The sequence below is a fragment of the Podarcis bocagei genome (assembly GCF_964188305.1).
Source record: "Podarcis bocagei genome assembly, chromosome: 13".
Taxonomy (NCBI): Eukaryota; Metazoa; Chordata; class Lepidosauria; order Squamata; family Lacertidae; genus Podarcis; species Podarcis bocagei.
This window is the reverse complement of record NC_138138.1, coordinates 36280517-36291686: the sequence shown is the minus strand read 5'-3', so window position 1 is coordinate 36291686 and position 11170 is coordinate 36280517. Positions and strand designations below refer to the sequence as shown.

Sequence of the window (11170 nt, the reverse complement as noted above, 5' to 3'; positions counted from 1 at the left end):
CTTCTTACTCAGATTGCTCAAGCACCTGCCCTCCCTGCAACCCCCCGACCCTAAAAAAACCCATTATTACTATTACTATTATTATTCCATCCATGGCACAAAGCCTTGGCATTACATCTCACCTCACAACACACTGTGTGATCTTACGAAGCTGGGTGCTCATGGACGAGTACTGGCCAACAAAACTGTGCCTTGTTCCATTTCTTGAGGACTGGCATCTTGATTAGGCAACATGGAATAAGATGGATGCACACATATACAAAGATCCTTGGGCTGGGGAGGGGCCTCAAAATTATTATTCAAATGTTAATCATTTATTTTTAGTTTTCTGTTTGTTTCCAGCTTTTAATACCTCATTTGAGTTTTCAGTAACCACCAACACCTTAGCTACTATTTTTATCCAGCTTCAGACAGCTTGCTATCAATCCAACAAGAGGTGATAATCTTACCGCATGGAGCCAGCTTTCTTGGGTTGGAGGCTTATGCCCTTAGGACATGAACCAATAAAAACAATTTGTACATAACGTCTGTTGAAACACCACAGCAAGAAAGCTTCAGGCAACCCATGATCGCTGATTAATATGGTTGCTCGAATGGATGCGCTGGCTGGGCAGGCAGGCAGATAGGTCAATATAGCCTCACAAGGAAGGAGACAGTGGGGAAATTTCCAGAATAGAATAACCTCAACTTGAAATCTGGACAGCTATTGCCAATCACTGTAGACAATGCTGAGGTTTCATCCAGACTTCCTTTTGTGCTGTTTTTCCATACCCTCCAACATTTCTCCAATGAAAATAGGGATATCCTATATAATAATAATAATAATAATAATAATAATAATAATAATAATAATAATACCTCACCCATCTGATTGAGTTGCCCCAGTCACTCTGGGCGGCTTCCAACATATATAAAAACATAATAAAAAATTAAACAACAAACACTGAACTGCCTTCAGATGGCTTGGGGGTTGGATAACTCCATACCCTCCAACATTTCTCTGATGAAAATAGGGATGTCCTAAAGAAAAGCAGGACATTCCAGGATCAAATCAGAAACCAGGACAGCTTCTCTAAATCTAGGACTGTCCCTGGAAAATCAAGACACTTGGAAGGTCTGTGTTTCTAGACACAGGTCCACACTGCGTCAGAGTGCTTTTTTTCTTTTCTTTTTTTTGCCCCAACACTTTCCCCAGGAAAACCTTTTGAGAACAAAAGAAATAAATGCAAGAACCTAGTTTTATTTCATTTCTTATTACGTTGAAGAAAAATGCTGAGGTCACCCAGTACAGCTGGGAACAGGTTTAAGACAGCTATAGGCCTCACAGGCACTGTGCATTCAAAGCAGTATCATACTGCTTTAAATGGCTGTGGCTTTCCACAATGAATCTTGGGACGTGTAGTTCGCTAAGGGTGCTGCGAGCTGTTAGGAGGACCCCCCCCCACACACACATTGCCCTCACAGAGCTACAATTCCCAGAGTTCCCTGGGAAGAGGAATTGACAATGCTGTTCCTTTCTCATTTTCCAGCTAGCTCATTTCTTTTTCCCATCTGGCTTCCTGAGCAGCCCTCACAGGACTATTTGCAGCCCCCCCCCCGTAGGAATTTTTCTGAAGTCTTTTAAAATTATTGAATCTTTAAGGTTCCCCTAAGTCTGCAGGTGGCACTGTGGGTAAAAGCCTCAGCGCCTAGGACTTGATCGCATGGTCGGCAGTTCGAATCCCCGCGGCGGGGTGCGCTCCCGTCGTTCGGTCCCAGCTCCTGCCCACCTAGCAGTTTGAAAGCACCCCCGGGTGCAAGTAGATAAATAGGGACCGCTTACCAGCGGGAAGGTAAACGGCGTTCCGTGTGCTGCGCTGGCTCGCCAGATGCAGCTTGTCACACTGGCCATGTGACCCAGAATGTCTGCGGACAGCGCTGGCTCCCGGCCTATAGAGTGAGATGAGCGCACAACCCTAGAGTCTGGCAAGACTGGCCCGTACGGGCAGGGGCACCTTTACCTTTACCTTTACACACCTGTCAGCACTTATAACAAACTACAGCTCCCATGATTCTTTTGGGAAAGCCATGACTGTTTAAAGTAGTAGAAATATTTAAATATTTTGTGCAGATGAAGCCATAGTCTCTCTCCATTACATTAAAAACATAAGAAGTCACTTGCCACAGGGATTATGGCAACCTCCACAATAAAGGGCTGTTTGTGTTGTTTTAAACAGTATTATATATTGGTGGAAGACCTGTGGTTACTAGCCACAATGGCCAGAGACACAGCAACCATGCTTAGAGGCCACACACCTCAAGTAACAGATACTGAAGACAAATGACAGGACATAGAATATCTGATTGGTCATGGTCAGAAACTGCATCCCGAGGTAGACGGGCTATTGCTCTGATACACAAAATAAAAAGAATGTTTCAAAACACGTATACACGTTTTTATACACGTACAGGCATAAGAATGTTTGAGTAATTATATAACATTTAATTCTGCGCAAATGAAGAAGACGCGGCAAGCAGATTGATCTAATAGCATATATGGGAGTGAGGGCAACCCAGTCCTCTGTGTGTCTTCATTATAGACGACAAGTGACAGAAATAAACCCTAAATCTGCTAGAGGCAGGAGGGGGAGGCTAGGGTGAGATCTCTTGCAAGGAACAGGCGAACATTTGAGTGACACATGGGTCTGTGGACACCCGGCCTCCTCTCCCCTACTCTCCCCCCCACCCCCGCCAAGCCAAGCCAACCACCCTCCTGGCTTCTCCCTCTCAAGTCAGCAAAAAATACCTTCTCTCCGCAGAAGGCCATATGTGAGTTGGTGGCTGGGGTGATGTCAGCACCAGTCACCCAATGGGGGCCCACCGACAATGTCCGGGGATCTGGGCCCCGGTCTGCCTCATAAGGACGTGTGCCAGCCTCCGAGCTCGGTGAAGGCTTCTGTACGAGGACGGGTCGTGTGGGCTTTCCCTCCATCGTTGGATACCGTGTGCCAAGGACCATGGTCTGTTGAGAAGGAGAAGGAACTCAAAAGGGGGCACGAGTGACCGCACAAGTCAGGGGGGTCGAAGAAGCAGGCCGAGCCGACAGGAAGAGAGGAGCACCTTTTCACACAGCAACGGGGCAGCTGTGGTTGGGCAACGATGGAAAACGCCCACGCCAAAACAGGGGAGGAGTGCTTGGCTTACTTTGGAGTGAATGAGCATTCAGGCCTCTCTCCCGAGCAGGTGAAGAAGCACCTGGAGAAATACGGATACAATGGTGAGTGGCTGCCTGAGTTATAGGACCATGTTGGTACCCACACGTCGAGGTGCCAGGATGCAGAGAAGGGCAGAGGGAGGGAGGGAGATGCATGGAAGGAAGGATGCAGCTGAAAGGATGGCCACCTAAAAATGGATACGAGAACCAAAGGAAAACCAAGGATGATCGGTCGAGAGATGGACAGGTGGATGGATGCAGAGCCATGGCTTCTAGACGAAAAGGGCGGATGCACACACAGAGAGGAGGTGGAAGGGTGTGGTTTCAGTACATGCCGAAGAAGAATTGTTACATAGGCACAGGAAGGGAAGGAAGAGCCCGATTAAGTAGGCAATGGAAGGTGAACAGGGATGGAGGCAAAAGCAAAGGAGAAGAGCACTGAAGATTATTAGGATGGGGGGAGGTAGCCAGGCTGGGGACAGGGCAGCTGCTGCTTTGCTAAGAATAACCCAGTAATTCCCTTTGGTATGAAACAGATATTAAAATTGCTGATAGGCAACTTGTAGGAGCAGCCGGGAGGTTGCCTTGGGGAGGGGGTTGATATGGAGGGGGTGATGTCCTTGGGGAACATGAGTTTAGCAGTTAAGTGAAATGGTAGTGGGAGTTAAGTGAAATTGGGAAGGGTGTCAATATGAAGAGGGGAGGCTTTTTTGTTTGTTTGTTTTTGTAGGGGGTAGTAGTATCCTGCTGAAGATGCAGACAGTTAAGCAACAAGGACAATTGTTTCCCCATGCATGATATCCTCTAGGATCCAAGTCTTAACTTTTAGAGAAGGGAATTGGGGGGGGGGGGTGTTACAGGACACAAGTACATGGCACAGATATGATAAGGTGGGGTTGCTGTGAGTGTGTACCTATGCCATGTTGTGTTATGCACATGAGTATGCAACTGGCTGAAACTCCTTGTGGAGTCCTGCTAACAAGGGGCACCTCACACCCAACTTACGGTAATTCTGCGGCAGCAGCTCTGGCCAAATGGCTTCTTTCAAAACTATAGCCCATAACCTTAATTTTGGTAGAAGGCCCCTTTGCTGTCTGTAGCTGAGACCCATGTCCACCTCACAACTAACCTGTGTCTGCCTCACAATCAGTTCTATAATCCTAAGCATGACCCCATGGCTTGTTTCTAACTGTTCAGTTCTTATCAACTCCATGTGAGAAGCCAGCCTCATTAACTTAACCACAGAGCCTTTCTTCTCTGTCTCCACCTTTGCCTGACAATCCAGTCCACAAAGTCATAATAAAACACAACCCTAACCCGCTTCTCTCTCTCTCTCTCTCTCTCTCTCTCTCTCTCTCTCCACCCCACAGAACTCCCAGCTGAAGAAGGTGAGTCCCTAATACTGGTGTGGAAAGGTGTTGGGAAGTGTTAGGACATAGGAAGCCCCACTGTACCCTGACCTTACGTAGCTCAAATTCTCTCTGCTGACTTTGTAAAGCAGCAATTACGGCTGCCAGGTCTCTCTTTTTGGCTTTAAGATTTAAACCTTTAGCCATCTTTCCAGTTTTCCAAAGCAAGGACTAAAATGTCAAGTTGGGGAACTATAATCAATGGGGCTTTTTTTTTGCTTGCCCTGAAAGGTTTTCCCATAGTCTTCAGCTTATCCTTCCCATCAAATTTCAGCCTGAGGCACCAAGCACAAACAAGTTCATCCCCTAAACAGCTACTAGGCCTCACCCGTATCCCACCAGGCTCCATTGACAATCTCCCAGGCTCCATTCACAGGCTTCTTCTTGCCCAAGCCTCATGGCACCTGGCTATCCTACCAGACAGACCATACACCTGCCTTAAGAAAAGAGGGTTGGGTATACATCAGCCTTTGAGGTGTTGCTGAGCCAGCAATGGGGGTTGTGGGGCCACTTACAAGAAAATAGGTGATTTCTTCCTTTCACTTATGGGAAAGGGGGTGAACATTGTTCTGGAGGAAGAAAAATCAGCTTGGAGGAGGCAATCTGGAGAGAAACGGCAGAGATGTTAAGCACCAACCATCACTTCTTAGCCCCAAGTTCCCTTCCTGAAGTGGCTTGTTCTCTGTCAGGCTTTTGTTAATGCATAGTTAGATTCTCAGGGGGTACCCACACTTCCTCTTATCTGCTCAATTGGAACAAATGGCAATTCAGTATTTTCTGGATTGACATTTGCTCCGATTTAGTGCTAAAGAGTGGCTTTTCCCTTGGAATGGAGTGGGGCAAAGGGAAAACTGATTGGACCTGTGCTTTCTATGCATGGCACAAGTGGAAATGTGGATGAGCCCTCAAGAAAAGAGCACCTGAGGGGCTTATAGCTCACCTAGACTTCCCTGACTAGGCTTTGCTCAAAATCTATCATAGAGAATCCATATTTCATGGCAAATGTATGTCATTTTGGGTGCCCTCCCCAATCCCTTTCTAGCTAACTGCCCTCAGAAACTGGAATTTTGGTGCCCTCTGATCCTTTAACTTCTCCCTTTCTTGCTTGTCAGGCAAAACCATTTGGGAGCTGGTGGCGGAACAATTTGAAGACTTGCTTGTCAGAATCCTACTACTCGCAGCTTGCATCTCCTTTGTAAGTGACTGTGGCCTTGTGGGTGAGGAAATTTGGGTTACTCAGAGAAGGGCCTTTGAAATACAGCCAGCATTGGGAAGGAGAGGCGAGCGGTTTGGGGGCACATGGAGGGAAACAGTCAAAAGGAGACACATCCTAGGCAAGAGATGAACCGGTTTCCTTTAGAGTCAATGGCTGATGTGTACCAATGCCCGTAGTTGGTGTGCTGAGAAGCTTTGCTCTTCAGTGAGCTGCCATATTGATAAGCTGCATCATCAATCACTGGAAGCATTCACTGGGACCTAATATGACTCAAGGCTCAGTTTTGGAACATATTCTATGGTATGGCACACGGTATGCGTGAAGTAATGTTAAAGAAACATCTGAACATCTGGAGAGTTTATCTTTCCTCACCACTATTTAAATGTAAAATGTTTCCAGATGTACACATCCAAGTCAGGACACTGTAGGGTCCCGTCCCCCCCAGCTTAAGCCAAACTGCCCTCTCTGACTGCACAATGCTTTAGACAGGTTGCATTGTGCACTGGTTCGATAGACTGTCTTCCCTTCATGCTTAGGGGTTAGAGATATACTAGTTTCCATTCAATCGGGGCTGTGCATGGCTAGCTTCTGCTATGAATCTGTAGAACCAATTTTCCCTGAACTCATCCCAAGAGAGTAGATTGTAGAGAAGGTTGTCTAGGCGAAAATGTAGTGATTGTGCTTTTACAGCAGGTGTATCTCTCAAATTATATGCTTCTGTATCCACCCAAATTAATAAATAAACTCAACCTGGCAATAGGGCATGGGGATAACTTGGCCTTTAGGCTCCTGTATGTAGAAAATGAGTTCCCTCACATTAATGGGGGAGCTCGCCAACCAGCTCCAAAATCCCTTTGCCAACTTCCCTGCTTCACTCCCACCATAGCTACAAAATGGAAGCGGCAGAAATGGACGCTTCCCTCCCCTCATCTTGCCTCTCCACAACTTGCCTCACTGCCCGGTTCCTTGACACTTGAGATGCAGCCACCTTGGGCTGTGATACTAATTTCTGGAAGAGCACATGGCCTGGCTCAGCCCCAAGAGGTCGCTGTAAAGGTCACCGTTAACGGCCTAGTTCTCAGGTAGCATGAGCCCCTTCACCTCCCTGCTCCTCAGAAAACCCAGGATACCTGGCATTTTCTTGGCCAAGGAGAAGAAGGCATTTGTGACCAGGCTTGCTGTGATCCAGCAACTAGTAATTCTCTCATTCCCTCTCTCAGGCAAATCACCAATTAGTGTGCTGTATTACAGGGATTCTGGAGTGAGGCAACTGTATCTTGTATAGACTCTGGTGAACCTATAGAAGCTACAGTCTCCCAGGTGTTGCTGGACTCCAGCTGCCATCAGACCCGGCCAGCCAACATGGCCAAAGAATCTTTGCTATGCTTGTACATGGCAAGCTGGGGAGAGAACAAGTTGTGATATTTTCCTTTCTCTTAGGCTTATCCACACTTCCCCATCCCTCTGCTTCCCCCCCTCCCGGGAAAACTGCTATTTAGCACTCAATCAATTGTAGCAAACGGCAAAATGAACTTGACATTTGCTTCTCTGATTTAGCACTAAATAGCAGGTTTTCCCTGGGAAAGGAGCGGAACAAGGGACGAAAACACTTGGACCGCCTGGGTCAAGGAGAAAACTGCCTGGACCTGTGCTTTCTAGGCACGGGACAAGCAGAAGTGTGGATGAGCCCTTACACACTCATACCTCTTTCAGATGACGGATCCCAGGTCTAGTCTTTATTTCCTTTTCTGCAGCTTGACTTTAAGTTTTTACCCTCTGGAAACTTAATTAAGCACACAAGCCAACCTAGGAACATTTGGATTCTTGGCAATTTGCATTTCGGACAACTTGGTTTCCAATACTGTGGTTATTTCAAGAATAAACATAGTAAAAGGTGGGCTACTTTTGTATTGCAAATATTTGGAACTGGAAACAAACAGAAAAAAGCAATCTGTTGTTTATGGCGCAAGCTTGTTTTCTGCTACTCCAGAGGGCAGGATCTGAACCAATGGATTCAGATGACAAGAAAGAAGATTCTGACTAAACATATTCTTTAGCTCGGATTTCTGCATTACAAGGGGTTGGTTTAGATGACCCTGGGAATCCCTTCCAGCACTACATTTCTGCGATTTCATTTATTCTTTGGTAATCTTAAATATGGAGATTCCAAAACTGGCTGGTAATCTTAAATATGGAGATTCCAAAACTCAATTTACAATAGCATGCTGATTGAATATCGCCCCTCTGGCAACTGTTGTCTCCACGGTGTATCCAGGACACAAGAGGAGCAGATGGGTTGCATCCCACACTACCCTTGCAAGTGTGCAAACCCTAGTACCCATGTTGTGTTTACGTAACAAACACACACGGAGAGAGAAAGAGAGCAGCTCCCTCCAGCAGGGGGCAGCATAGACCTGGGTCAGACTGGAACATTTCATTTGCACTTGGGAAACGTGTTTTCTTCACATCTTGAAGCTGTGCATACAGTTGCACACTTGCAGCTGCCCACACAATTACACAACATCCATAGGCTTGTGCACACACACACACACACACACACACAGAGAGAGAGAGAGAGACAAGCAGGAGCCCTTTGCACCAGAGTTCTCGGGTTTCATGGGATCAACTTACACGCTTCATCTTGTACACATGCAAAGTGCAGGCAGGGTTCAGCTGTCTCAAGATTCCAAATGTCAAGAGGAATCAAAAGGCAAATGCGATCCCAGAAGGATAAGGGAGGGGAGGGCGAAGGGTGAGCCAGGATTCCTAACCGTGGAAATGAGTGAGAGCTATGCCTGCGCAAGATGGAGGCTGAAGGTCCCGCTCCCCCAGTTCTAAGCATGTGCCTCTCTTTTTTTGGCAGGTGCTGGCCTGGTTTGAGGAAGGCGAGGAGACTGTCACAGCTTTCGTGGAACCATTTGTCATCTTGCTGATCCTGATCGCCAACGCCATTGTTGGAGTATGGCAGGTAAACAAACCAACAACCATGCAAAATCAGCATTTGTATTTTGCTTCAAAGGGCTTTGCACACATAATTACCAATGGCTCGGTCAGTATTGTTTTCACTGTATTGAAAGGGTGGGCTGGGGCCACAGCTCCCAGCTTCCCTGGCCTTTCACCATGCCGACTAGGGCTGATGGGAGACCCAACAACATCTATGGAGAGCCACAGCTTCCCCTGCTGTACTGCAAAGCCTAAGGAGAGAATGGAAAAGCTACAAGCAGGAAGTGGGGCAAAGGACCCACAAGGACTTAGGAAGCAGGATAAAGCAACACAATTTTTAAAAATTATTATTACCCACCAAAGCAGCCCAAACTGCTGTGTTTCTGCTTCTTTTATTGCTTTTTGGGTAGCCCAGTCATTTGGTGTGTAGGTGTCAAAGCACTGCCTCCAGACAGGGTCTTAACTATGGCTGTTGTGTCTCTTCTACTTCCAGGAGAGGAATGCTGAGAACGCCATTGAGGCTCTAAAGGAGTATGAGCCTGAGATGGGCAAGGTGTATCGGTCTGACAGGAAGTCTGTGCAGAGAATAAAGGCCAGGGAGATGGTTCCTGGTGACATCGCAGAGGTGGCAGGTAAGTCCCGGACCGAGGCAAGGAATGAAAGTGATTGCTTCAGGGTGAAGCAGACTAGACATAGAGTAAAGAGATTTTGGGACAGCATGGGTATCTTTCACAGCCTTTAAGGTCACACCCATACCATATATTTGAAGCACATTTCCAAAGAATTCTGGGAAATGTAATTAACTGCCCCCACAGAGCTATAATCCCCAGTGCTCTTAACAAACTATAGTTCCCAGGATTCTTTGTCAGGAAGACATATGCTTTAAATGTATGCTGAGAGTGTCACTTAAATCTCTCAGTCACAGTGGTCCGTGCAGCACAAGCTCTCCAACTTAAAAGACAAACTTCATTGGGGTGGGTTTAAAAATGGCCGCATTCAAAAAAAGAGAGGTCAAAGCAGCCTTAGCTGTTCCTGTAAAGGACATCTAGGAGAGCACACCTTGCTTCTCTATGCTTCATACCCTCTTTATGGACTGGAGTATTTTCCCCACAAGTAGGCTCATGGGTAATGAAGTCAGAGGGGGACATCCCAGCTTCCTAGAGTGGATGTAGTCTTCTCTATGGTGGCCAAAGGCACCTTGGGAAGGAGATGACATGAGCTCTTCTCTGTAAGCATCCACATGAGTAAACAGTTCTGGATTAGGGACAGGCAATCCCTTGTAAAGAGAAGTCTCAGTGCTCCCACATCTCCACTGCTAGACTTAAAAGTTACAAATGGTTTATTAAACTGAAGCGGCGGTTGGTGTGAATGTTGTACGTTCATGTTGTACAGTTTGGACTCTCTGTATCAGCCGCAACAGTGATGGACTTAGAGAGTGACAATTAGATTAAACATTTGGGCTGTGATGTTTAGCCTTGGACAGAGGGTAACTTTCTTCTAATAGGTGCAGGATCACTTTAGGTAGCATGGCAAGAAATGACTTGCTGCAGCTGAAATAAGTGAAGGTGAAGAGGCTTCAGCCCCAGGAGAGAAAATTAAAGAGAGATATCAGGATTGGGCATGTGCCTAGGGAAGGTATCAAGGGTCAGACACCCTCTCCCTAGTTTTGAGTTTATAAAATCAATTGGGTAAATGTCAACAAGGCTTGGATTAGGGCAAATCATAGACACAGGTTCTGAGTTCCAAGATGTGAAGTTTCTTTTTTCAGTGTCCATATTTGGATTCTTATAGTTAGAAAATTCTCTGATAATGCCCTCCTGTGCCATTTTGAGTTCCTCCTGTCATAGTCTGTTGCAGCGAACATCAGGCGGTCTTTCAGAATGACCACTTGCAAGCACTGATTTCTCCTTCTGTTCCCTTCCTATCTCCATATTTTGGGTGGGGGCTACTTCTATAAACCTCCCACTTCATTGGTCTCTTGTGCCAGGTAGAAAATCCCCAACCCAGTGTCTCCTCACCCCAGTTGTGTGGTGCTGGTTTGGAGTGGCCATTACCCAGAATCCAAAGGGGAGTGTTGTCCGTTCCCTGTGGGGTCGGATAATGCCCTCCTCCAACCCCGAGCCCTCAGGGAACACTGGAGATGCTGCTTCAGCAGAGTCTTTGTGGCTCACCCTCACCCCTCACCCCACCTGCCGCTCGCCCCATCATGCCTATCCCTCCATCATGTAGCTTGTTTACTCCTTGGGCTTGGCCTGTCTTGACCCTGGAGTGGAGGCAGAGGGGATGTTTTGGGAACAGACAGTCCCCATGGTGGGTGCAGCCTGGAGGTGGAGCAGTGAAAACAGAGACCTGAGGAATCCCCTTCAGCTGCACTTACTGGGCAACAGCTGTCCCCAAAGCTGGGCCAGC

At 47.0% G+C, this 11170-nt stretch overlaps 1 protein-coding gene across 2 annotated transcripts in view; it reads left to right on the top strand.

Moving 5' to 3' along the window:
* Positions 1-2926: 2926 nt before the first annotated feature.
* Positions 2927-11170, top strand: part of ATP2A1 (ATPase sarcoplasmic/endoplasmic reticulum Ca2+ transporting 1) — a 32150-nt gene continuing 23906 nt past the window's right edge. For both annotated transcript variants that reach the window (XM_081169037.1, XM_081169038.1), the window contains exons 1-5: positions 2927-3256; positions 4564-4581; positions 5715-5797; positions 8682-8786; positions 9255-9393. In XM_081169037.1, coding sequence (XP_081025163.1) covers positions 3139-3256; positions 4564-4581; positions 5715-5797; positions 8682-8786; positions 9255-9393 — 463 coding nt within the window. In that variant the 5' untranslated portion in view covers positions 2927-3138. The remainder of the gene's footprint in view (positions 3257-4563; positions 4582-5714; positions 5798-8681; positions 8787-9254; positions 9394-11170) is intronic.